The sequence below is a fragment of the Coregonus lavaretus genome, assembly GCF_964263955.1.
Source record: "Coregonus lavaretus genome assembly, chromosome: 7".
In the NCBI taxonomy this organism is placed as follows: Eukaryota; Metazoa; Chordata; class Actinopteri; order Salmoniformes; family Salmonidae; genus Coregonus; species Coregonus lavaretus.
Window position 1 is genome coordinate 63,212,279 of NC_139994.1, and position 25,610 is coordinate 63,237,888.

Sequence of the window (25,610 nt, forward strand, 5' to 3'; positions counted from 1 at the left end):
ACCAAATGGAAATGATTGCAGTTTGCATTTTCAAAATGCTCATAAGGCAGACCTGTTATTAAGCATTAGGCATTGCATTATCAGTGGGTGTTTGCTCATCAAGTGTATATTGTAGCGACCTTAACACCTAGCGACCTCGTCAAGGGGTTCGGACCTCTTGGCGTAACGGTAAAGGTAGGCTTGACAGTCACTGGACCTGGGTTTGAGTCCGGTCGGGGCTACCCCACGAATTTGCCACAATAGATTAATAAATTACTATGTAATTATTTGTAAACATTTAAACATCTCCCCTCTGTTCTAGCGCCACCCAGCCTGCGCCCACATCCTCAGACGTCCGCTGGCCAGCCCAGCCACTTCGCCCCCAGTGCCCAGATCTCACTACTTGTGCTGTTCCTGCCGGTCCTGTGGGCTGGTAGCCACCCTGCTGACCTGTGGGACAGTGATCAACCCTCACAGCTCTGTTCTGGGCTGCCAGGTCTTCATGCCTGTTCCCATGCTACTGTCTCATCAAACACACGGCAGAAGGGTGCAAGTATCCTTTTTTTTTATGTATCTTGTGTGCCCACTCTTTGATCATGAATTCTGCTACATTCTTAGAAAAAAAGGTGCTATCTAGAACCTAAGAGGGTTCTTCGGCTGTCCCCATAGGAGAACCCTTTGAAGAACCCTTTTTGGTTCCAGGTAGAACCCTTTGGCCCCTCCAGGGCCGAAGAACCCCTTTGGAACCCTTTTTTTCTAAGAGTGTACGTCTGTTTGAGGAAGGGTGAGGATTGCCCTATGGGTAAAAGTCTGGAGTATATACTGTATCTGGGATCTGTAAAGAAGCAAGGATGTGTTAACAGGGCTGAGGTTTGTAGCAGAACTCAGTTGACTGTGTGAGATTAGTCATGCCCTGGTTATCTTGGTTCAGTCATAGTAATTATAGGCTCCTTGGCTGTGTTCACACATGCAGCCGAATTATGATATTTTGCCAAATTATTGCTCTTTTGCCAATAATTGGAAAACAGATCAGAATTGAGCTTGCTGTGTAAATGCAGCCCTTGTGTCTCCCAAATGTGCAATGTGATAAATGTTACTTGGGATTTAATAAACAGCTTTATTCTGTTGTCCTGCTTTGCATTGTGACTCACCTGCACAGTCATGGACTGTGAGGAGAGTAGGAGAGAGCAAAACCAGTTGGAGACAAAGACATGACCCCGTCTCTGAGTGTGAGGATTACTTCCAGCACTTTCCCCTTCATGGCCAGGCTACCATGCGGTAAATGGAAGGAACAGCATGGGAGGAGGAGAGATTGAGGAGACAGGGGGGATATGGTGCTCACATTGTATCCATTTCACTGACTACCACTCTCTTCTTCTGAGGGGGTTGAGACGTTTTAAGCCCCTACACTTAGAGGCCCAAAATGGAATATGATGCTCATGATACTCATTGTGGAAGGTGGAAAAGATGCCTTGAAAAGCCTCGTTTCCCATTTGGTTATATAGTATATAACACGTGTTGTTAGTTACACTGGGCTTGGTTTGAGTCAGGCTTTTGGTGCATCATAATGATAAGTAGAAGTAAACTTCAGTCCCTCAGTAACTCCGTTTGGACATGTTGGATTTAGACCACTAGGAGAAGAGTCCACTCACATGGTCACCCAGGTCTAATTCAGATCCTGACAGAAAATGAAGTAGGGTAATATAAACCGATACTATTCGGCCCAAAGAACTGGACATAAGTACTCCTGCTGTTAGTGGGTTCAGGCAGCCAATCAATAAGGAGGCTAGGTGTAGCATTAGAGATCAAAATAAGACAGGGAGAGGACTAGTGTTATTAGGACTGCTTGAGTCATTTCACAACAGGGTCCAGCTATTACACACACACACACACACACACACACACACACACACACACACACACACACACACACACACACACACACGCACACACACACACACACACACACACACACACCTTCACATCCATCTGCTAGCCTTGACTTGATTGGGTGACACACACACATCCATCTGCTAGCCTTGACTTGATTGGGTGAGAAGCAGAAGGAATTGGGTGAGCAACAGAGTACACCTCTCATTTAGGTTCCATTAGTGAAACTGGTTGTGTCTGTGTCAAACCCCCCGCCGTCTGTCTCAAAACACAGCATAGATTATTTTATAAACACACAGATCATATGATTTTAACCACATTTTTTTTATTTGCTAAAACCAGTAAAACTGACAACTGCTGACCAATAAGAACCATGTTGCTAAAGATGGTTCACAACAAAGAAAACACCCAACATCTCTGCGACATACAGGGCGTTCAGAAAGTATTCACACCCCTTGACTTTTTCCACATTTTGTTGTGTTACAGCCTGAATTTAAAATTGATTAAATTGTGATTTTTTTTTGTTACACACAATAGAATAGAAAATGAAAAGCTGAAATGTCTTGAGTCAATAAGTATTCAACCCTATTTGTTATGGCAAGATCTACTTAACAAGTCACATAATAAATTGCATGAACTCACTCTGTGTGCAATAATAGTGTTTTACATGATTTCTGAATGACTACCTCATCTCTGTACCCCACACGTACAATTATCTGTAAGGTCGAGCAGTGAATTTCAAACACAGATTCAACCACAAAGACTCGCAAAGAAGGGCACCTATTGGTAGAAGGGTACAAATAAAAAAGCAGTCATTGAATATCCCTTTGAGCATGGTGAAGTTATTAATTTTACTTTGGATGGTGTATCAATATACCCAGTCACTACAAAGATACAGGGGTCCTTCCTAACTCAGTTGCCGGAGAGGAAGGAAACATCTCAGGGATTTCACCATGAGGCCAATGGTGACTTTAAAACAGTTACAGAGTTTAATGGTTGTGATAGGAGAAAACTGAGGATGGATCAACAACATTGTAGTTGCTCCACAATACTGACCTAAATGACAGAGTGAAAAGAAGGAAGCCTGTACAGAATACAAACCAAAACATGCATCCTGAATTTTAAAAAGAATAATGTGCAAATATTGTACAATCCAGGTGTGCAAAGCTCTTAGAGACTTACTCAGAAAGACTCACAGCTGTAATTGCTGCCAAAGGTAATTCTAACATGTATTGACTTAGGGGGTTGAATACTTATGTAATCATGTAATCATTTTATTTATATTTTTTACTTCCACTTTGACATTACAGAGTATTTTGTGTAGATCATTGACCAAACATTTTTTTACCCACCTTGTAACCCAACAAAATGTGGAAAAAGTCAAGGGGTGTGAATACTTTCTGAAGGCACTGTATAAACAACAATTGAAACAAAAATGTTTATCTTCTCATATCTTCAATAATTATATTCAATATATACATATCACATATAAACATACAAGCCCCACAGCTTACCCCCAATCATGATTAAATTGACCATGATCAAAGTGATGATTACCATATGGCCAAATGATAAGGACGTTGGGTTTTTGTAAACACAGTCTCTGTCTCTTGACCCTTGACCCTTCTGCACCATAGGGTGAATCTCAAAAGTCTTTCCTTGATTCTTCAACCTCCTTCTCAAAACTCACTGAAGGAGAAGAGGTTCCTCCCATTCCTCTCTATGGTATATCTCTTTGGTTCCTTCCCTCGGACCTTCTCCTCCAATGCGTTTTTAGAAGGTGGTCGAAGGAATAAAGGGAAACGCCCAATTCCTCCCTTTTACTCATGGCCGTCTTTGGCCGTGATATCTAACATGGTGTGCAGTTCCCGGGGTTCATATCCCAGCAGGCCTTGCAGGTTGCAGACGAAACGGTAGACGTAGCGCTTGCCAGACGTCTTGTGGATGATGTTCTTGTCGTAGTAGTAGCGCAGGCCTCGACTCAGCTTCTCGTAGTTCATCTTAGGCTTGTTCTTCCTCCGGCCCCATAGCTTGGCCACCTGGGATATCAACCCAGATATCAACACATTAAACTAGTATTATCAACCTATTATACAGTATATAGGCCAATCTAAAATTGGCTAATTGACCTTACTTCAGAATAACAACACTGTAACAACATAATAACATGTTTGCATATAATAGGCTACACCTCTTGCCTCATCAGGATCTGTCAGTTTAAACTCCCATCCATCCCCTGTCCAAATGATGAATGATTGACAGCTGCGGTCAGTGAGGAGATCCAATAGAAACTGCCACAGCTGAATGGGACCACTACCTGTTGAGACATATGGGGAGGGATTAAACAACAGCTGAATAGCGCCAGAGGAGATGGCTGCCGTTTTACGGGCTCCTAACCAATTGTGCTATTGTGTGTGTTTTTTTGCGTTATTTGTAACTTATTTTGTACATAATGTTTCTGACACCGTCTTTTATGACCGAAAATAGCTTCTGGATATCAGGAAAGCGATTACTCACCTCGTACTGGACAAAGATTTTTTCTTTAATGAGTCGACGCGAAGGATTTACTTCAGACACCCAACAAGGCCCAAATCCCTGTCATTCGCAGGAGAAAGAGACTGAGATATCGGGGACCTAGGTCGGGGTGCCTTGAAAGGATCCGACGGCGAGTGGGTAATAAGTAAGGCCTCTACCATCAGTCCTATTAGCCAACGTACAATCATTGGATAACAAAATAGACGAACTACGATCACAGATATCGTACCAACGGGACATTAAAAACTGTAATATCTTATGTTTCACCGAGTCGTGGCTGAACGACGACATGGACAACATACAGCTGGCGGGATATACGCTGCATCGGCAGGATAGAACGGCTGACTCCGGTAAGACAAGGGGTGGCAGTCTGTGTATATTTGTAAACAACAGCTGGTGCACAAAATCTAATATTAAGGAAGTCACAAGGCTTTGCTCGCCTGAGGTAGAGTATCTCTTGATAAGCTGTAGACCACACTATTTACAAAGAGAGTTTTCATCTATATTTTTCATAGCTGTCTATTTACCACCACAAACCGATGCTGGCACTAAGACCGCACACAATGAGCTGTGTAAGGCCATAAGCAAACAGGAAAACGCTCATCCAGAGGCGGCGCTCCTAGTGGCCGGGGACTTTAATGCAGGGAAACTTAAATCTGTTTTACCTAATTTCTACCAGCATGTTAAATGTGCAACCAGAGGAAAAAAAACTCTAGACCACCTTTACTCCACACACAGAGACGCATACAAAGCTCTCCCTCGCCCTCCATTTGGCAAATCTGACCATAATTATATCCTCCTGATTCCTGCTTAAAAGCAAAAACTAAAGCAGGAATTACTAGTGACTCGGTCAATAAAGAAGTGGTCAGATGACGCAGATGCTAAGCTACAGGACTGTTTTGCTATCACAGACTGGAATATGTTCCGGGATTCTTCCGATGGCATTGAGGAGTACACCACATCAGTCACTGGCTTCATCAATAAGTGCATCGATGATGTCGTCCCCACAGTGACCGTACGTACCCCAACCAGAAGCCATGGATTACAGGCAACATCTGCACTGAGCTAAAGATTAGCGCTGCCGCTTTCAAGGAGCGGGACTCTAACCCGGACGCTTATAAGAAATCCTGCTATGCCCTCTGACGAACCATCAAACAGGCAAAGCATCAATACATATCTAAGATTGAATCGCATTACACCTGCTGCGACGCTCGTCGGATGTGGCAGTATTACAGACTACAAAGGGAAGCACAGCCGCGAGCTGCCCAGTGACACGAGCCTACCAGACAAGCTCAATTACTTTTATGCTCGCTTCGAGGCAAGCAACACTGAAGCATGCATGAGAGCATCAGCTGTTCCGGACAACTGTGTGATCACGCTCTCTGTAGCCGATGTGAGTAAGACCTTTAAATAGGTCAACATTCACAAGGCCGCAGGGCCAGACAGATTACCAGGATGTGTATTCTGAGCATGCGCTGACCAACTTTCAAGTGTCTTCACTGACATTTTCAACCTGTCCCTGACTGAGTCTGTAATACTAACATGTTTCAAGCAGACCACCATAGTCCCTGTGCCCAAGAACACTAAAGTAACCTGCCTAAATGACTACAGACCCGTAGCACTCACGTCTGTAGCCATGAAGTGCTTTGAAAGGCTAGTCATGGCTCACATTAACACCATTATCCCAGAAACCCTAGACCCACTCCAATTTGCATACCGCCTCAACAGATCCACAGATGATGCAATCTCTATTGCACTCCACACTGCCCTTTCCCACCTGGACAAGAGGAACACCTACGTGAGAATGCTATTCATTGACTACAGCTCAGCATTCAACACCATAGTGCCCTCAAAGCTCATCACTAAGCTAAGGACCTTGGGACTAAACACCTCCATCTGCAACTGGATCCTGGACTTCCTGAAGGGCCGCCCCCAGGTGGTAAGGGTAGGTAACAAGACATCTGCCATGCTTATCCTCAACACGGGGGCCCCTCAGGGGTGCGTGCTCAGTCCCTTCCTGTACTCCCTGTTCACGCATGACTGCATGGCCAGGCATGACTCCAACACCATCATTAAGTTTGCCGACGACACAACAGTGGTAGGCCTGATCACCGACAACGATGAGACAGCCTATAGGGAGGAGGTCAGAGACCTGGCCGTGTGGTGCCAGGATAACCTCTCCCTCAACGTGATCAAGACAAAGGAGATGATTGTGGACTACAGGAAAAGGAGGACCGAGCACACCCCCATTCTCATCGATGGTTCTGTAGTGGAGCAGGTTGAGAGTTTCAAGTTCCTTGGTGTCTACATCACCAACAAACTATCATGGTCCAAACACACCAAGACAGTTGTGAAGAGGGCACGACAAAGCCTATTCCCCCTCAGGAGACTGAATAGATTTGGCATGGGTCCTCAGATCCTCAAAAGGTTCTACAGCTGCACCATCGAGAGCATCCTGACTGGTTGCATCACTGCCTGGTATGGCAACCGCTTGGCCTCCGACTGCAAGGCACTACAGAGGGTAGTGCGTACGGCCCAATACATCACTGGGGCCAAGCTCCCTGCCATCCAGGACCTCTATACCAGGCGGTGTCAGAGGAAGGCCCTAAAAAGCACGGCAAGTGGTACCAGAGCGCCAAGTCTAGGCCCAAAAGGCTACTTAACAGCTTCTACCCCCAATCCATAAGACTCCTGAACAGCTAATCATGGCTACCCAGACTATTTGCATTGCCCCCCCACCCCCACCCCATCCCCCTCTTTTACGCTGCTGCTACTTCGTTTATTATTTATGCATAGTCACTTTAAGTCTACCCACATGTACATATTACCTCAATTACCTCAACTAACCGGTGCCCCCGCACATTGACTCTGTACCGGTACCCCCTGTATATAGACTCACTACTGTTATTTTACTGTTGCTCTTTAATTATTATTATTATTAAAACGTATCTATTTTTTACTCAATACTTATTTTTCTTAAAACTGCATTGTTGGTTAAGGGCTTGTAAGGTCTACACCTGTTGAATTTGGCGCATGTGACAAATACAATTTGATTTGATATGGGGAGGGATTAAACAACAGCTGAACGGGACCACTAATTGTTGAGACATTTAGGGAGGGATTAAACTGTATTGCCTGGATGCCCAGATTTTTCTACATTGAACAACGCTAGCGGCATTGTTTGCTTCGACAAGATCAAGACTAAGGAGTTGGCTAAAGCAGCACCTAGATTCTAGATCAACGGGTAATCAGAGAGATTCAGGTCACTTTCTTCATAAAGAACATCACTCACCAGTATAACCATCCAGAATGGCTGCAGGATCCACAGCTCTACCCAGATCAGTCTTGTCCCGTATAAACTTTTTGAAGCTCCTGTGTGGGTGTGGCAAATTGAAGGGGTCCTCAGAGATGGACTCTTCCACCCCCTTGTCTAAACCCTGCGTTGGTCTAGTCCAGGACAGGGAAGCATGGATGTCTGTGTCCTCATAACGCAGGGTCCCAACCTCAGAATCATAGTCTGAAGTTAAAGAGATTGAGACAATTGGTAGATGATAGGAATCTATTCCATCAATCTCTCTAACAGAAGGAGAGACACCTCCAAAGCCCTGGTCTAAAGCAATAATGCATTTCCAAAGGCTTATCAATTAAAATACATTCTGAATGTTAACCTTTTTCCCTCCAATCCAATATTATGGTTTCCTACCGGTCCTACCAAGGTATCTATGGTTTCCTACCTGTCCTACCAAGGTCTCTATGGTTTCCTACCTGTCCTGCCAAGGTATCTATGGTTTCCTACCTGTCCTACCAAGGTATCTATGGTTTCCTACCTGTCCTACCAAGGTCTCTATGGTTACCGACCTGTCCTGCCAAGGTCTCTATGGTTTCCTACCTGTCCTACCAAGGTCTCTATGGTTTCCTACCTGTCCTACCAAGGTCTCTATGGTTTCCTACCTGTCCTACCAAGGTCTCTATGGTTACCGACCTGTCCTGCCAAGGTATCTATGGTTTCCTACCTGTCCTGCCAAGGTCTCTATGGTTTCCTACCTGTCCTACCAAGGTCTCTATGGTTTCCTATCTGTCCTACCAAGGTCTCTATGGTTTCCTACCTGTCCTACCAAGGTCTCTATGGTTTCCTACCTGTCCTACCAAGGTCTCTATGGTTACCGACCTGTCCTGCCAAGGTATCTATGGTTTCCTACCTGTCCTGCCAAGGTCTCTATGGTTTCCTACCTGTCCTGCCAAGGTATCTATGGTTTCCTACCTGTCCTACCAAGGTCTCTATGGTTACCGACCTGTCCTGCCAAGGTATCTATGGTTTCCTACCTGTCCTATCAAGGTCTCGGAGCAGAGGTCCTTCCTGTTTGACCCGGTGGTAGTCCTGATATCTCACAGTCACAGGGTCAAGGGTCAGAAGCTGTGGGGGTTCTGTTGGGAGATGGGAGAACTGACCGTGGTGATTTTGCTTGTCCATGAGCTGCACATGGTCCGTGTAACTGTCTGAGGAAGACAGAGCATAGTTGATATGTCAGTCACATATAATCTATGAGAGACACACAGACAATACACCTCTGACGGGATGTGTTTCTATACCAGAGAGAGAATTCAACGTGCAGAGGACTAGAGGGGAACCATGATCATATTCACAATCTGAATCACACACATAGATAGACACATGAAATAGGAATCTCTACTACCAATGTCATTGTTCAATAAATAAATACATACGCTGGTATGATAAAGCATCACTCCCCATTTACCTCTGCACATAGTTTCCAGATGTTCCCAGAGGATCTCTCCTGCTGTGCAGTCAGAGGTCAGGTCCAGGAAGGCCTCTCTGTCCATGGCACAGAGCTCACTCCCAGGCAGCCTTCTCAAATCCGGACCCAGGCTTTGGAGGCCGAACTCGGCCTGGCACCAGTCTAACCAGTGGTTCACCTCCCACTCTGACCACAGGTTAGGGTCTGGACACAAATGAGGAAATAAAATATGATATATTTGTATCTCTTTGCATCTTGAATTCCACACACATGCCAAAGCACACTGTGCAGTTTAGGCTGATACAGAGAGAGCAATTACAGGTAGGCTATACGACCGTTACAACAAAACTACAACTTCTATAATACCAAATGTAATTGTATGTACAGTGCCTATTTTGTTGCATTACAACCTGTAATTTAAATGGATTTTTATTTGGATTTCATGTAATGGACATACACAAAATAGTCCAAATTGGTGAAGTGAAATGAAAAAAATACCTTGTTTCAAAAGATTCTAGAAAATAAATAACGGAAAAGTGGTGCATGCATATGTATTCACCCCCTTTGCTATGAAGCCCCTAAATAAGATCTGGTGCAACCAATTACCTTCAGAAGTCACATAATTAGTTAAACAAAGTCCACCTGTGTGCAATCTAAGTGTCACATGATCTCAGTATATATACACCTGTTCTGAAAGGCCCCAGAGTCTGCAACACCACTAAGCAAGGGGCACCATGAAGACCAAGGAGCTCTCCAAACAGGTCAGGGACAAAGTTGTGGAGAAGTACAGATCAGGGTTGGGTTACAAAGAAATATCCAAAACTTTGAACATCCCACGGAGCACCATTAAATCCATTATAAAAAAATGGAAAGAATATGGCACTACAACAAACCTGCAAAGAGAGGGCCGCCCACCAAAACTCACGGACCAGGCAAGGAGGGCATTAATCAGAGAGGCAACAAAGAGACCAAAGAAAACCCTGAAGGAGCTGCAAAGCTCCACAGCGGAGATTGGAGTATCTGTCCATAGGACCACTTTAAGCCGTACACTCCACAGAGCTGGAATTTACGGAAGAGTGGCCAGAAAGAAATAAGCAAACACGTTTGGTGTTCGCCAAAAGGCATGTGGGAGACTCCCCAAACATATGGAAGAAGGTACTCTGGTCAGATGAGACTAAAATGAGCTTTTTGGCCATCAAGAAAAACACTACGTCTGGCGCAAACCCAATACCTCTCATCACCCCGAGAACACCACCCCCACAGTGAAGCATGGTGGTGGCAGCATCATGCTGTGGGGATGTTTTTCATCGGCAGGGACTGGGAAACTGGTCAGAATTGAAGGAATGATGGATGGCGCTAAATACAGGGAAATTCTTGAGGGAAACCTGTTTCAGTCTTCCAGAGATTTGAGATTGGGACAGAGGTTCACCTTCCAGGAGGACAATGACCCTAAGCAAACTGCTAAAGCAACACTCCAGTGGTTTAAGGGGAAACATTTAAATGTCTTAAAATGGCCTAGTCAAAGCCCAGACCTCAATCCAATTGAGAATCTGTGGTATGACTTAAAGATTGCTGTACACCAGCGGAACCCATCCAACTTGAAGAGCTGAAGCAGTTTTGCTTTGAATAATGGGCAAAAATCCCAGTGGCTAGATGTGCCAAGCTTATAGAGACATACCCCAAGAGACTTGCATCTGTAATTGCTGCAAAAGGTGGCTCTACAAAGTATTGACTTTGGGGGGGTGAATAGTTATGCACGCTCAAGTTTTCTGTTTTGTTGTCTTATTTCTTGTTTGTTTCACAAGAAAAAAATATTTTGCACCTTCAAAGTGGTAGGCATGTTGTGTAAATCAAATGATACAAACCCCCCCCAAAAAATCCATTTTAATTCCAGGTTGTAAGGCAACAAAATAGGAAAAATGCCAAGGGGGGTGAATACTTTCGCAAGCCACTGTATACCCCATATGGTACCTTGTGGGAAGTGCATGCGGTTCCTCTCCTGGGCGAAGCCAGCGAAAATGGCCCTCATCGCCTGGCTCAGGACCTCCTTACTGGTGGGGGTGAGAGGAGGGACATCCAGGTGGTCCATCTCTACACCGGAAACACAGGAGCCAAGTCACGGAGTCAGACAATGGCAGGAGCATCCCAGAGACACAACGGATCAAGAGGGCAGACTGAGAGCTGAGAGCTCGATAGCGGAGGTGAGCACACACAAATTAGCAGACATTTTCTACTCAAAAATTACACCATAGATTACAGTATAAAGTTGAGATAAAGTAGTGAAAATAATCAAACACAGGAATATGGTGAATGACAAATGGAGGGAAATACCGTAAGCACTCCAGTCCATCCTTAGGTCTTTGGAACGAGGGATCAGGTGGAAGAAAGTGATCCAGATGAGGGAGGAGAGGGGTTTTAATAAGACCAATAGGACGAGGAGGGAGGAGAGGGGTTTTAATAGGACCAATAGGACGAGGAGGGAGGGGACAGGCGGTGACGGATATGTGTCAATCATATGGGTGATGGAGGAGCGGGTAATGGGGACACTACCCAATAGGAGAGGAGAACTCCCAATTAGGTAACGTGGAAAAGATACTGCAAAAGACATACAGGGAGGTTATCTAGAGAGATGATGCCACAAAAGGAGCCTTTACAACTGAGAAGGCCTCCTGTAGCTCAGTTGGTAGAGCCTGGCGCTTGCAACGCCAGGGTTGTGGGTTCGATTCCCACAGGGGGCCAGTGTGAAAAATGTATGCACTCACTAACTGTAAGTCGCTCTGGATAAGACCGTCTGCTAAATGACTAAAATGTGATAGAGATAAGGAACTACCCTTTGTGTTTTAAGTTGATTGCATTTAACTAAGGCAAATACGACAGTATGTCATCAGGAACCACTGAGATCATGGCAATTCAATTGGAAATATTTACACCAGCTGCAGCGTATCGGATCATTCTATTTCAGCGGGGCATGGCATGAGGTAGCCACCGAAAGATGTGGCTGTAAGTGCATATCTGTGCAGGGGGTTTATTCATATAACAGAAACACTGGGATGATATCAGGTAGTGTATTGTAAGTAAGTTAAGATCTGAGTGTGTTCCCAGCGGGGACAGCCTTTAGAGCCATACACCCATTACCACGCCACTGTTGTGGCTGCCTTAATGCGACGAGGTTCTTCCATGAAGTGGGGCTAGCGAGCCACGATAGTGAGCAATTTAGTCACAAAAACAGTGGCACACTGTGTAAGACATCTGTACAAAATGACAGACATGGTTGGTGTTAAAGCAGCAATCAGCAGTTAAAACAATAACAAAGCGCGTCTCCCCGCCACTGTTTCGTTAACAGCTGAGGGATGGGGCTGGAGAAATCTAACCACTCTCAAATCCATAGAGCTATGGATGCAAGGACTGACGGTCCATGATATCAAAACTACAGGTTTAACCATGTTTCAATGGTATCCAGTGTTTGTTTACATTAACTTTGTTTACAAACATCGGAGTAAAACAAGATAACAATTTTGGATTTCGATGAGGTACGAAAATGTAACTATGCTCAAAAAAGTGATATTCTTCAAGAATCAAATGGGTACATATCATTAATTTATAAATGAATAAACATTTGTAGCGACTGACTGCAGATTTCCCCTTTAAGGCCTGGCCAAGTTTAATACATTTTCATCTTGAATGGTTTGGTAAAGACTGTCAGCCAGTGCCAAGGGGTCTGGACCATTATGGCAAAGGAGGTAGTGACTGAGCTTGCTCTGCTGTATCCACAAAGCTGTCCCCCCCCCTAAATCGCTACTCTAGCACTGTCCCTGTCTACTATGGGAACGCTGGTGGAACCGGAGTCCCCCACAGTTCCGGAATGTCTTTCCACACTGGCCGCAGACGTACGGCTTCTCCCCAGTGTGTATGCGGAAATGCCTGGTGAGCGCCCCCGAGTGGCGGAAGCGCATGGAGCACACTGAGCAGGTATAGGGTCTCTCTCCAGTGTGGATTCTCAGGTGAGTCTTCAGGTTCTCCAGACGGTTGAAATCCCGGTCACACTCACTGCAGTGGTAGGGGCTCTGGCCCGGGGGAAAGACCTGTCGCTTGGGGTGGTCCTGGGTGTGGTGTCTGCGGAGCTCGCTGGGTTGGTGGAAGCCCTGGCCACAGAGTTTGCAGATGTGGCTGAGGTGGGGGGTGGTGGGATTAGGGTTGGGGTTGGTCCTGATCTGGACTCCATAGAGCTGTGGTGGGGCAGCAGGGATGATGGGAGCTGCTGCCTCCCTTGGATGGAAGAGGTTGTTGGGGAACTGGGAGGAGAAGGCTGGAAGGGCACTGGCTGTTGGGGCAGTCAGATGTGGAACCTCTGTGTTGACCATAGTAGGGTGAGCTGTGGAGAGTATACATCAAAAAATGATTTCATGTTTTATTATGCATGTTCCACATGCATACATTCTACATGCAGGCAAAGGTGTTACTCATTCTGATATAATCATTTTGAGCGATACTGACACATAATCGTTAGTATTACTCAGTAAGTGGTCAATCTTCTGAAGTCTAGTGACATCTTGTGGGTGTTATAGTCAGTGGCTATTTGGAAGCTCTCTGCTATTATCTGGTACTTACACAGACTATGGCTGGTTCCAGGAAGCAGAGAGTCAGAGTCCAAAGGGTCCGGTTTCCACTCCTCTAACATCTTGGACTGAACCAGAGACAGACTATCGGGACCAAAGTCTTCTTTTACCACCGAGTCAAAACTGGAACCAGAGCTGGAACCAGACCCAGAACCGTTCTCCTCCTTCACTCTAACCTGCGCCATCCCAAGGCTCTGGGCGACCGTGTGAAGCGGTGATGGGTCATTATCTCCAAACGTTCCCGTGTGAAGCGGTGATGGGTCATTATCTCCAAACGTTGATTCTAGACCACGATGACTGATGCTTTCTACACTTGCCTTGTGGTCCAAACTGGAGGTCTCTTCCCTGGCGTCTGTAAAGAAAATTAAAATAAAAAAGACATTCAGAACAATTGTTCTTATCTAGACAGGCTAAGACTGTATTTATTGTTATTGTCTATAGCTAGTCAGGATAACACTGTATTTCTCTAATATTTTATGTATGGCATATCATTTGGCTTGATAAATAGGCCTACAGGCTTACCTTTAAGCAGGTCGTGGTGAGGGATAGACTGTCCCCTTGAAGCTGGATGTAGGTCTTGCGAACACACCCGACCATCCTCGCTGATTTCACTGAAAGATCCATGGTCGTTCTGTCGTTCACTACTGATCTCGGCCTCCACAATTGCATATCCATATTCATCCAATGCATATGAGGACTTGATCTTTAATTCATTGTCCTTTGACTGCTTTTGAGTCTTTGCTAAGTTGTCGTTGTGTAAAGGACTTGTAGACAATTGTCCCGGCGGACTTGCATCTCTCGTTGTTCCCACACATTCACGCGCAGCACCCAACTCTTGCTCGGCTGTTTGCAAGCGTTGTTTGAGAGACTTGTTTTCCCGTAGGGTTTCGTGCATCTGATCGCGGACATCCCCAAGCGCTTGACCTACCAGTTTAGTGACTTCTAATACGGCCATTTCCACAGCCACTTCAAACGCACCGTGGATCGTCGCCGCCAGTTCGTCCTGGAAAGAGAGCGATACCTCACCCTCTACAGCGGTTTTCGAGGGGCGAGCTTGGGCTGACATTGAAGTCTCCCTTCTGATCCCTGTGTTAGTTTTCGACTGAGGCTTCATGTTACTATAATAACCTTGCAGCTAGTCTGATTACAATAGTAAATATTGCGCAGTAATTCACTTTTACTACAAATAGTCCACGGAGGGCACTTGAGTTGTTACAATGTTATTACTGGCTACAATGTTGCAATGTGGTTGGCTACAATGTAGCAAGAAGAGAGTAACTACGTCTGAATCTTCCTTGCTTACCCAGCATCTGGATATATCAGCTGGACATTATATATTATAGAAAATCTTACACATTTCTACTGGCGAATGTTTACATTTGAGCTATGAAATTTGTACCGCGCTCTTCTTCCCCAGCGTCTTGCAAACAATGACTGTATAGCAAAGATGATCTATTATATTGACAAGATGGTTGACTGACTGCTCTAACAATGGAAATACATGTCCGCGGGCAGGAGGAGGCGAGATCAGGTGGGAACATTCTAGCCAATGAGAGGGCAGATACGCGTGTGACCAACAGGCACAACTCTCATATAAAAATTGTTTTCACAAAGTTGCCGGAATGTCACATGCATTACACTTAGGCTATATCAGTACACTCGTAACAACCTAAGCATTATGAAACTTATATTTGATCAAATAATAAGGTTCTCCTATCAAAATAGTATTGACCAGGGGCGGCCTGTTCAATAGGGCGATATGGGCGACGCACTGCCAAACGGGAAAAGGAAGGGATTTTTTTTCTAATCAATTATATCACGGCAACAGTAGTTATCAGTGTTGTAATCTATACGTCTGATCTGCCACAGTGCCACACTGCCACTAAATGTCGAATCAGGCTAAAGTCGTGCTTCAAATGGCTCCCCCCCCTTTTGGGGCGATTTCAGTCAGGTTGAAAATCGCCCAGAAGTCTGTCATAGACTCCCATGTAAAATCTATTTTTTTCAAATTTCAGAGCCTTCAATACAATCTCAATGGGTGTCTGTGGGCTTGCACTTACGCGCTTTCGTCATACGTTACGTAACCATGAACGTAACTGAGAAAAGAGCGGATTGTTTGAAAGAAGTTCCTTTTTGTCGGCGAACAAATGAAGATAAATTGGCAACGAAACAATTAGGACCTCCCAGACCAAATTTAATAATTCAACAGGTTTCTACTAAAGGCGGAAAGTCCTACACCCGAGGATTTTCCAAAAATTGGTACGAACGAAAAAAGACATTGCCACTCACTCAACTGGATGAGGGATACAGGCTAGCTGTCCGCCGCCACAACGATGAGGTTAGTGTTGATAATCACAAGTTTACTGGAGAACTGAGACCAAGTAGAGACTTTGGACAGGGTGGATATGGTATAATAAAGGCAGTTTATTCAGAGGTAAAGATATCTGGAATCGCGTTCACGGACCCGTTCGTCAAACTCTTAGGGAGCTATAAATTAAGCCCCATTACTTACCATATCAGATAAGAGAAATTGCTGCAGCTACATATATTTTACATCCTGGCCCTACATAGTTCACTATTTGCATCACTTACCAAAATATTACATGTGGTCATATATGCTTGGAAAGTGGAGATGCCATAGAACGTCAAAAAAGTAAACATTGCTGGAGACACATTGCCGTTTTGGAGAAGACATCGCGTTTGCTAGCGAAGAGATTTGTTGTGGCAAATGAACTTGGGCTGGGAATTGCCAGGAACCTCACGATAAGATATATGCATCAGCATTGCGAGTCTCATGATTCTATACGTATTGCGATTCGATACTGTGATTTTATTGCGCACCATATGTCTGTTGCAGAGGGATCAGAAAGCCATGAGAACGAGTTTTGATCAGTCATGGAAATAAAAGTGCTGAAAACAAATTGGCTCCCAATGTGAAAAGATTGAGAACAAGCTATGAAGGAACAATAATGGTGTTTTGGTGCAGGTACAGCCAACTAGCGCTAAAATATTGCGATATTGTCAATACAGTATATCGTAAAGTATCACTATGTAACTCGATTTCTTTCACCCCAATCCCTCAAATTAACAGTAAATAACTGAATTGTTTGCCCCACATTTAGCTAAGATGATTAGCTAGCCAGCTAAAATGTTTTATTTAGTTAGCAGTCGCATCTACAATAGTTTACTGTCAATAACATGTCTCCAAAAATGACGTGGTGTCTCCAATTGTGTTGACATTTTACAATTGCGATGCGCATCCATGAGTATCCACTTTCTGTAGCTCAGCTGGTAGAGCATGGTGCTTGTAACGCCAAGGTAGTGGGTTCGATCCCCGGGACCACCCATACACAAAAATGTATGCACGCATGACTGTAAGTCGCTTTGGATAAAAGCGTCTGCTAAATGGCATATTATTATTATCTGAAGAGAGCCCCGAAACATTGTGTGCAGACATTTTATGCAATAAATGAAGTAGGTTGAATCTAGTAGTTCTGATCTTCTGATTGGTCCTGATGAGTTGGGCGAGGTCCCCTCCAGGCTACTGTCACTGTTGCATTGGCTCTGAGTCGGGTTCTCTGTCTTCAAATGTTCAGCCTAAGAGAGGGGATTTTTGTGTGTGTGTGTGTGTGTGTGTGTTTAACAGTGATGATGATGTGTGTGTGTGTGTGTGTGTGTGTGTGTGTGTGTTTAACAGTGATGATGTGTGTGTGTGTGTGTTTGTGTGTGTGTGTGTCCTCAGAGCAAGAACTCGTGAGTTGGAAGAACTGAGAGGCCTATGGCGTGGGTGTTGTCCTTGGCCACCTGCTGACAAGGCTGACAAGATAGGACCCTTTTGTCCATTGTTATTGGATAGGAACAGAACTTATAACCAGCTCCTGACCTAAATAGATCTTAGCACAACATTTTACTCAACATATCATATTCCATATTCACTATAACAAATATATTTACTACGACATTAGCAAGAACCGCCACATCCTCAGCCGGCTAATCCAGTGTGTGAAGTTTTGCGGAGTGTTTGAGTTAGCTTTGCGAGGCAAAGATGAAACTGAGGGCTCCACCAACCCTGGTAAGCCAACACTTTTGAGATCAGTCAATAAATGCTTCTGGTATTGACTTATATGCTGCCCCTGTCTTCATGTTGTTGCTGGACATATCTTTTTTTAAATGTGTGTAGGTCACCTAAATCATCAGAAAAATTGCCCCTCCTGAGAATTTTTTCAGGAGCCGCCACTGGTATTGACCAAATTCGCAACTCTCTCATTGCCCCCATACAAAAACTCCTCACTCGGTTTAACTCTCATTTTCGCCAAGACAGATCTTTGGCGGAGTCGACCATCTCGCTTTGCCTCTTCCTCTCGGCTGTATATGCAAACAACATTAACGAGTTACTTCCGGGTCACGGATTTTTTGAAGATTTCTCAAATAAAAGTCCTTCATGTAATAGAAGAAAAGTTTCAACCTGTATTTATTCATGATAAATGACGGTAATTTGTGGTGTATACGTAGGGGGGCTTTTACTTAGAAACATTTATAATTTCGTGAACCGGAAAATCTTTTTTATTGGTTGCAGACGAGAAAGCGTGAGCAGCACTGAACTGGAACACTGCGCAGGAGTCAAACCGTTTACTAGTGTAGCAGTAGCTAGTTGTGGAAGAACACATAGCTATATTGTTTGCTCTTAGTTGTAACCAGTACAAAAATGCTACGGAAAAAATCAACCAGCAGGGAAAAGAAAAGGAAAAGTTCACATTCGGAAGAGCAGCATGTCCACAGAAGACGCAGGTGTACAGAATCTAGCGTGGAGGTGAGAAAAACATTGAACACTCATCCATGGCAAAGATGGCTAGCTACGTTGGCTACTTTGTACATTTTGCATCCCCTGTCCCAAACATTTGCGTCTTACACAGCAGATGTGTATCGATACATCTACCCAGCAGATATCTATGTTAAAAAAAAAAAATCATATTCCAAATGCCTGTATCGCAAGAATCACTTTAATTTAATTTTTTATTCATGTATTTTTTGGTCTCCTCGCCTTCGCTCCTTCTGTTCTGTGTGCAGTTTGTCATTTACACACACACACCAAGGCGCCACTCGCAACAACAAAGTTGAGATCACTTCTTCCTCTCTGTCCAGCGGTTTCAACTTACTATTTGCATTTGAGGTTTGGTCTAACATAATCGGTCATATCGACACCGAAACATTATTTTAAAACATTATTTTACTGTAATAGAGAAGTTAAACTTTGTAACGATACCCTTTCTATGTCTCATCAAATTGCACGCAGAACAGACGATTAAAACGAGTATCAATAAACATTGATTGAGGTAAATGAATGCTCAGTTTGTCACACGCGGCATTGCGGTACCACGTACCGCTAGCAGCATTTTAGCCAAAGACTGTTATACTAGTTGTCTTTTGTTTTATAAATGTGCAACAAACATAAAACACAATTATATAAGGAATTGGCAACTTGTTCTCATCCTGAGAAATAAGGTAGGCCACTTGATTACAACATCTGAACAAAGTGGACAGGCTAGCATGCTTTTCAAACAGCTGGAGACAGACAGAAGGGTGTGTTCATAACAATTTAACTGTTCTGCCTTGTTAGCTAGCGAATGGATCCAAGTTGGCTGAACTTGAAATATAAAGATTAGCTGGCTACTCACTAGCACGTGGGCTTGTCCTTGAGACTGTTAATTTTTTATAATGCCTATTACAAGAAGTTGGTCATTATTGACGCCAGGACAACGGAGTCACTGACCACCTTCCGGAGACACTTGAAACCCCACCTCTTTAAGGAATACCTGGAATAGTATAAAAGTAATCCTTCTACCCCCCACCTGCCCCACCCCCACAAAAACAAACAAAAAAATACATATATATATTTTTAAATGCATAAAAACGATGATAAAAAATACATAAAAGTAAAAAGACACAAAGACACGGCGGTTGGAACCAAAAATCACCAATTTGGACTCCAGACCAAAAGACACATTTCCACCGGTCTAATGTCCTACAGACCCCCGTGTTCGATTCCAGGCTGTATCACAACCGGCCGTGATTGGGAGTCCCATAGGGCGGCGCACAATTGGCCCAGCGTCGTCCGGGTTTGGCCGGTGTAGGCCGTCATTGTAAATAAGAATTTGTTCTTAACTGACTTGCCCAGTTAAATAAAGGTTAAATAAAATAAAAATCACATATTCCCCTCTGAACAGTTGATGTTGAGATGTCTGTTACTTGAACTCTGTGAAGCATTTATTTGGGCTTCAATTTCTGAGGCTGGTAACTAATGAACTTATCCTCTGCAGCATAGGGAACTCTGGGTCTTCCATTCCTGTGGCGGTCCTCATGAGAGCCAGTTTCATCATAGCGCTTAAGGGTTTTGCGACTGCACTTGAAGAAACTTTCAAAGTTCTTGAAATGTTCCGTATTGACTGACCTCATTACATTTCATTTACATTTTTGTCATTTAGCAGACGCTCTTATCCAGAGCGACTTACAAATTGGTGCATTCACCTTATGTCTTAAAGTAATGATGGACTGTCGTTTCTCTTTGCTTATTTGAGCGGTTCTTGCCATAATATGGACTTGGTCTTTTACCAAATAGGGCTATCTTCTGTATACCTTGTCACAACACAACTGATTAACACATTAAGAAGGAAAGAAATTCCACAAATTAACTTTTAAGAAGGCACACCTGTTAATTGAAATGCATTCCAGTTTACTACCTCATGAAGCTGGTTGAGAGAATGCCAAGAGTGTGCAAAGCTGTCATCAAGGCAAAGGGTGGCTATTTGAAGAATCTCAAATATAAAATATATTTTGATTTGTTTAACACTTTTTTGGTTACTACATGATTCCATATGTGTTATTTAATAGTTTTGATGTCTTCACTATTATTCTACAATGTAGAAAACTAAAGAAAAACCCTTGAATGAGTAGGTGTCTCCAAACCTTTGACTGGATAGATATATATATTAGGGAAATTCCCATACATTTGAAAAAAATCTAGATATGATTTGTAGGCTATATTGCCCATCCCTACACGCAGGTTAAAATACCAAAACAAACTGTGAATCAATGATATTCATTTGGGGGAAGGTGGAAACATTTATGGATATTTAGATTGCTAGCTAGTTTGTCCTGGGAGATGAACATTCAGTTGTTATTTGACCTTTAAATGTATATGGTCCTTTTCTTTTGCTGCATCTTTATAGAATTTGAACCCGGAATCATACAAAATCTTGTCTTTCTCTACTCTGACGATTTAATCCACTGGAAACCAAGTTAGTTTGTTTTTAGTACCCCCCTTCCCCCCCTCCAACTTGGTCGGTCTGTTCATGGTGTAAGAGTTATATTTGTAGGGACACAGACCAATGCATTTTGAACTTCAGTGGTTGCATGCGTTCTGCCTTTGACAAAATGTCGTCCCTCATTGACTTGGTTACTCCTGGTGGAAAAAACCATACTGCTATACGACTCCTTGAAACAGGACTCCAAGGACGAGCAGGCAGATCTGGAGTTGGATGAGCCTGGCAGCGACGTCGAGGAGGGAGGACTGGACCTTAGTGTGCCATTTCAACCCATCAGTGCCTATGTTGCAGACAGGCACGAGATGCTAGATCAGTGCTTTCACGTGCTTGGGGAGAGCAAGCTGCAGAAGATGCTGCCTGATGAACTCAAGGTGAGTGTGTAGTGGATTCAGGGGTAGTCTGAACGGGACTGGAACCAGGAGTGTTAGCTGTGCAAAGTGCCTAGGTCTAACCTCATTCCTAACCCAATCATGCGTTTGGTCAGCACATCTGTTCCATGCTACTTACTGTAAAGATTGGATATGTGTTTTGATGTATTGCGAACAAAGCTATCAGTTAATAGTATAGTCACACAGTGCAATTAGTCATGTCTTAGTTATTTCTCTGTTTTTCATTTGGTGTTGTGGGCATTTGCCAGTTATTAATTTGTGATGCATTGATAGGTTGAAAGTATAGACGGACCGTGGTCTCCTCCCTCCTCCCCTCTCTCTCTCTCTCTCTTGTTTTCCACATTGTTCTCTCCTGTTTTGGTTTTACGAAGCTGTAGTCTGGATAAAATGTATTTTTTTTTTTTTTTACAGAACTGTAGTCTGGATGAAATCAAGACGTTGTGTTGGGAACAGCTGGAGCAGCTGTCTCAAAGCCACCTCCTTCAGATACTGGAGGGTAAGCCCATGGGTCTGTTCAGCATCACAGGGTGTTGCTCTACTGCTAACCCTGCTGTCTGTCATTTCTCTTGGTCTGCTGGGTGGTGTTCAGAAGACACAAAACGGGGAAGTAGGCTATTGCCTGAACTATTCCAACAAGAATACTCATACATTTTTTTTTATTTTTTAAATGTTTTGCTACGTTTTTGCCATTCTGAACACGACCCATGTTCACCTCCATTAATCTGATGGCGTGTTTGGTTGGTGTCCCTCAAAGGTGAAGAGCTGACTGGTTCATCTGGAGAAGAAGGGGATAAAAAAAATGCTGCCACCGATAGCCAGTGAGTAGAACCTGCATTTTTAAAGCAGCGTAGTACTGCTTCTTACCTTTTATCATCATTTTTGCTATTGTCGTCAACCTGCGAGCGAGAAACCAATTGTAAGACATGGCGTTGTACACACACAACAGCCAAACTGCTTTATTTGCTGTAAAAAGCTAATTTGCGTTCTACAAACAATGTTTTTACTCTTGTGGATTTCTATTGCTTGGCTACTACTGCTATTTAGGCTTGGTTGACATTTTGGCGCTAATTGCAGGTAGAAATGTAAACATTTGTCATAAAGTGATTTAATTCATTGTATCTGATTTGATTGGTCAATGTTAGTCCGGAAGTGATTAAACTGAAAGTGTTTTGTTTTTTCTGTGAAGGCAGGATAATAATGTGGATTCCACGTCGTCCCTCAAAGAGAGTGTTGAAGTGGAGGATATCAAGCAAGGTACTGGTAGCTAATATATAGGCATAGTCTAAAAGGGCCCACACTTCGCTCTCATGTCAGATTTAAAGGAAAGTGCATGCACTTACGATGCATCAAGGAACATTTTTTGCTCTACTTAAAGTGCATTATCTTGACTGCTGACATGCTTAATTTTTTTGGGGGGGTAGTATTAACCCTTTAAACACATGGGAATTGGCCTCTATGGGAATGTTTCTTACAGAAGAAATATGAAAAGTATATGCATAACCATGGTAGCAATTAAAAGGGAACAGTTTGGCGATCATGGGAAAATTATTAGACTAAAAGTTGAGGACACAACAGTTCACCTGACAAGACTGAATCCAAACATTACACTGTTGAATTTATGTGCATTTTACATTTACTGTACTTTTCTCCAAATTTATTGATCACGAAATCTGAAAATATTCTGGATACATTCAGTAACGTGATAAGACTATTCCTGGAAAATGTGGGGTAGGTGCAACATAAGACAAACACAATGACAAGGGTTTGAGTGAGAAGACTAACTGGTGTCTCCAAGTGGCCACACATTGCTCCAAAGTGTGCACAGTTCTTTACATTTTAGTCATTTAGCAGACGCTCTTATCCAGAGCGACTTACAGGAGCAATTAGGGTTAAGTGCCTTGCTCAAGGGCACATCGACAGATTTTTCACCTAGTCGGCTCGGGGATTAGAACCAGCGACCTTTCGGTTACTGGCACAACGCTCTTAACCACTAAGCTACCTGCCGTCCTTAAGCAATTTCAATGCACAAAGAACAGTCTTCAACTATAAGGTGCTTTTTCGAGCTCCTAGCTGGGCCGTTGAGGAACTAGAGCAAGGTTCTTCAATTCCGGTCCTGGAGGGCCGAAACACCTCTGTTTTTCATCCTCTCCTTCTAATCAGGGGCTAATTCAGACCTGGGACACCAGGTGAGTGCAATTAACTACCAGGCAGAAATAAAAAAACAGAAGTGTTTCGGCCCTCCAGGACCGGAATTGAAGAACCCTGAACTAGAGCAAGCAGACTTGTAGTTATTTAGTTTGGAACAAAGCCCCTGGATTCCCGACATCATACAATTTACTGTTTGCACAATCCAAAAATGGTCCTTTTTATAAATCGCAATCTGGATCAGGTGGGCGTGATTTGAAAGTTGTTCTATTGCCAACATGACTACCGAAGTTATAAAATACAATCTTACAGTGTTAGGCTTTCACAAGGCAATTCAGGGAAACGGATTGTGATTTTTGGAGCGGCAAATCTTCTTCACAATAAAAAAACAGGCCCATTCTGTTCAGGACAACCCAGGGTATGACGACACATAATCTTGTAACTGTACATCAAACATAGCTTTCATGAACGTTGACACTGTATATGACATGAGTTTTATAATTCGTAAATTGTGAAGTGCACATTTGGACTCACGGGTGTTTGGCTTGCTTGTATGACGTCAAAGCGGTATTTATTATAATCAACGTATCATCTTTCAAAATACATTGAGTCCTCTTAATGTACAGCATTTCCCCTCACTCAGACAACAAACATTTTTCGAAAATTGCCCAATCAGCAGAAGGGATTGGGGACAACTTGTTGTGCTGAAGTTCAGAACGGCTGTCAGTCAAAACCCCCTACAGAGCTGTGAAGCAGAGACCCTGAGGTCTGACGTCTTATATAGCATGTTACTCTACAGCCAGTGTTTTATCAGTGTCCAAATCTGCCATTTCCAACCTGTATACGGGTACGAGTGTAAAGGGTTAACAGTAGATTAAAGCGCAAGACTAAATAAACCTTTGCTCACCAGAATGTCATAAATGATTAGAATGAATGCTTCAATCTAGTTGACGCCGGTAAAGTTTTCTGTCGTCTCTGCAGGGGTGGTAGATGATGAGTATGACGAACAGATTCCTTTTGACCCAAGCTGATTCCTGTCACTTTATCTGCAGAAGGTGGTGTCTCGGAGGAGAGCGACGTCCTTAGCATCAACGCCGACACCTACGACAGTGACATCGAGGGACACAAAGACGAGCCGTCCGAAAAAACAGAGGAAGCCGCCGGGACCATGGACGTAGTTGCCGGGGCAACATCTGACCCCGGCCCCTCCGCAACCCCAGCCCCTGCCGATGGGAAACCAGTTGCGGACAAACCCCCCGAACCCAAGAAGGAACTCCAGAAGGACATAGACAAAAGCGTTAGCGAGATCCTAGCCTTAGCATCGACGCCTAACCAGGAAGAGATCCTAGCTTTAGCATCGACGCCTAACCAGGAAGAGATCCTAGCCTTAGCATCGACACCTAACCAGGAAGAGATCCTAGCCTTAGCATCGACACCTAACCAAGAAGATACTAAAAAACTGATGGCGCTGCCGCTAGCTGCTGCTCCAGTGGCCCCCTTGTTGGTTACGAGGTTACCCGCTCAGAGTGCACCCGTCCCTGGCCTAGCTCCTGCACCAAGCCAGCCCTCAGCACAGCAGCTGGAGCTTCTGGAGCTAGAGATGAGAGCCAGGGCCATTAAGGCCCTAATGAAAGCGAACGATGTGAAGAAACAGATGTTTTAGACGTTTTCAAAATAATTTCATTTTCCCGAAAAGGAGCCGTATGATTCACGTTGTTGTTGTTGTTGTTCTTTGAATTTTAGGAAGGATTGTATCGAGTAAAGTTTTTTCTTCTACTTTTTGTATGTATTTATTTCAGAAAACAACCTGTTCAGTGGGAAACTATGGCCCGAGCCGTGAGAATAGGGAGCAGCTGCACCCCCCCCCCCACTTTCAAAATAGGAACGCAAACTTACACTGAGTGTTCAAAACATTTGGAACATTAGGGCTTTTGCCCTCAGAACAACCTCAATTCGTCGAGGCATGGACATTTACAA

At 43.8% G+C, this 25,610-nt stretch overlaps 3 protein-coding genes across 3 annotated transcripts; 1 reads left to right on the top strand and 2 right to left on the bottom strand.

Moving 5' to 3' along the window:
* Positions 1 to 2,206: 2,206 nt before the first annotated feature.
* On the bottom strand, positions 2,207 to 11,875 carry LOC311131715 (protein C-ets-1-like). Its single transcript, XM_084164821.1, has 7 exons — positions 11,493 to 11,875; positions 11,133 to 11,252; positions 9,162 to 9,365; positions 8,728 to 8,901; positions 7,697 to 7,921; positions 4,068 to 4,186; positions 2,207 to 3,908 (listed from the first exon to the last, which is right to left on the bottom strand). The coding sequence occupies exons 1-7, from the start codon at positions 11,767 to 11,769 to the stop codon at positions 3,690 to 3,692; spliced, it is 1,338 nt and encodes a 445-aa protein (XP_084020947.1). The 5' UTR covers positions 11,770 to 11,875; the 3' UTR covers positions 2,207 to 3,689.
* An 11-nt stretch (positions 11,876 to 11,886) lies between these two features.
* LOC311131714 (uncharacterized protein) lies at positions 11,887 to 15,220 on the bottom strand. The gene is made up of 3 exons (XM_084164820.1): positions 14,300 to 15,220; positions 13,770 to 14,129; positions 11,887 to 13,533 (listed from the first exon to the last, which is right to left on the bottom strand). Exons 1-3 carry the CDS (start codon positions 14,889 to 14,891, stop codon positions 12,962 to 12,964), a joined length of 1,524 nt encoding a protein of 507 aa, XP_084020946.1. The 5' UTR covers positions 14,892 to 15,220; the 3' UTR covers positions 11,887 to 12,961.
* Positions 15,221 to 18,372: 3,152 nt separating this feature from the next.
* Positions 18,373 to 25,409, top strand: caap1 (caspase activity and apoptosis inhibitor 1). The gene is made up of 6 exons (XM_084164904.1): positions 18,373 to 18,587; positions 21,279 to 21,470; positions 21,900 to 21,984; positions 22,243 to 22,306; positions 22,675 to 22,742; positions 24,686 to 25,409. Exons 1-6 carry the CDS (start codon positions 18,483 to 18,485, stop codon positions 25,294 to 25,296), a joined length of 1,125 nt encoding a protein of 374 aa, XP_084021030.1. The 5' UTR covers positions 18,373 to 18,482; the 3' UTR covers positions 25,297 to 25,409.
* The last annotated feature ends 201 nt before the right edge of the window (positions 25,410 to 25,610 follow it).

Excerpts from the sequence above, each read along its gene's own strand:
- LOC311131715 (XM_084164821.1), bottom strand. The coding sequence starts at position 11,769 with ATGTCTTTTGCAGTATCTTTTCCACGTTACCTAATTGGGAGTTCTCCT. Across the intron at positions 8,902-9,161 it reads TCTGGAAACTATGTGCAGAG|ACAGTTACACGGACCATGTG; the intron begins GTAAATGGGGAG and ends TGTCTTCCTCAG. Across the intron at positions 7,922-8,727 it reads CCGAGACCTTGATAGGACAG|ACTATGATTCTGAGGTTGGG; the intron begins GTAGGAAACCAT and ends CTTTAACTTCAG.
- LOC311131714 (XM_084164820.1), bottom strand. The coding sequence starts at position 14,891 with ATGAAGCCTCAGTCGAAAACTAACACAGGGATCAGAAGGGAGACTTCA. Across the intron at positions 14,130-14,299 it reads TCACCACGACCTGCTTAAAG|ACGCCAGGGAAGAGACCTCC; the intron begins GTAAGCCTGTAG and ends TTTTCTTTACAG. Across the intron at positions 13,534-13,769 it reads TGGAACCAGCCATAGTCTGT|CTCACCCTACTATGGTCAAC; the intron begins GTAAGTACCAGA and ends TACTCTCCACAG.
- caap1 (XM_084164904.1), top strand. The coding sequence starts at position 18,483 with ATGCTACGGAAAAAATCAACCAGCAGGGAAAAGAAAAGGAAAAGTTCA. Across the intron at positions 22,307-22,674 it reads AATGCTGCCACCGATAGCCA|GCAGGATAATAATGTGGATT; the intron begins GTGAGTAGAACC and ends TTTTCTGTGAAG. Across the intron at positions 22,743-24,685 it reads AGTGGAGGATATCAAGCAAG|AAGGTGGTGTCTCGGAGGAG; the intron begins GTACTGGTAGCT and ends CTTTATCTGCAG.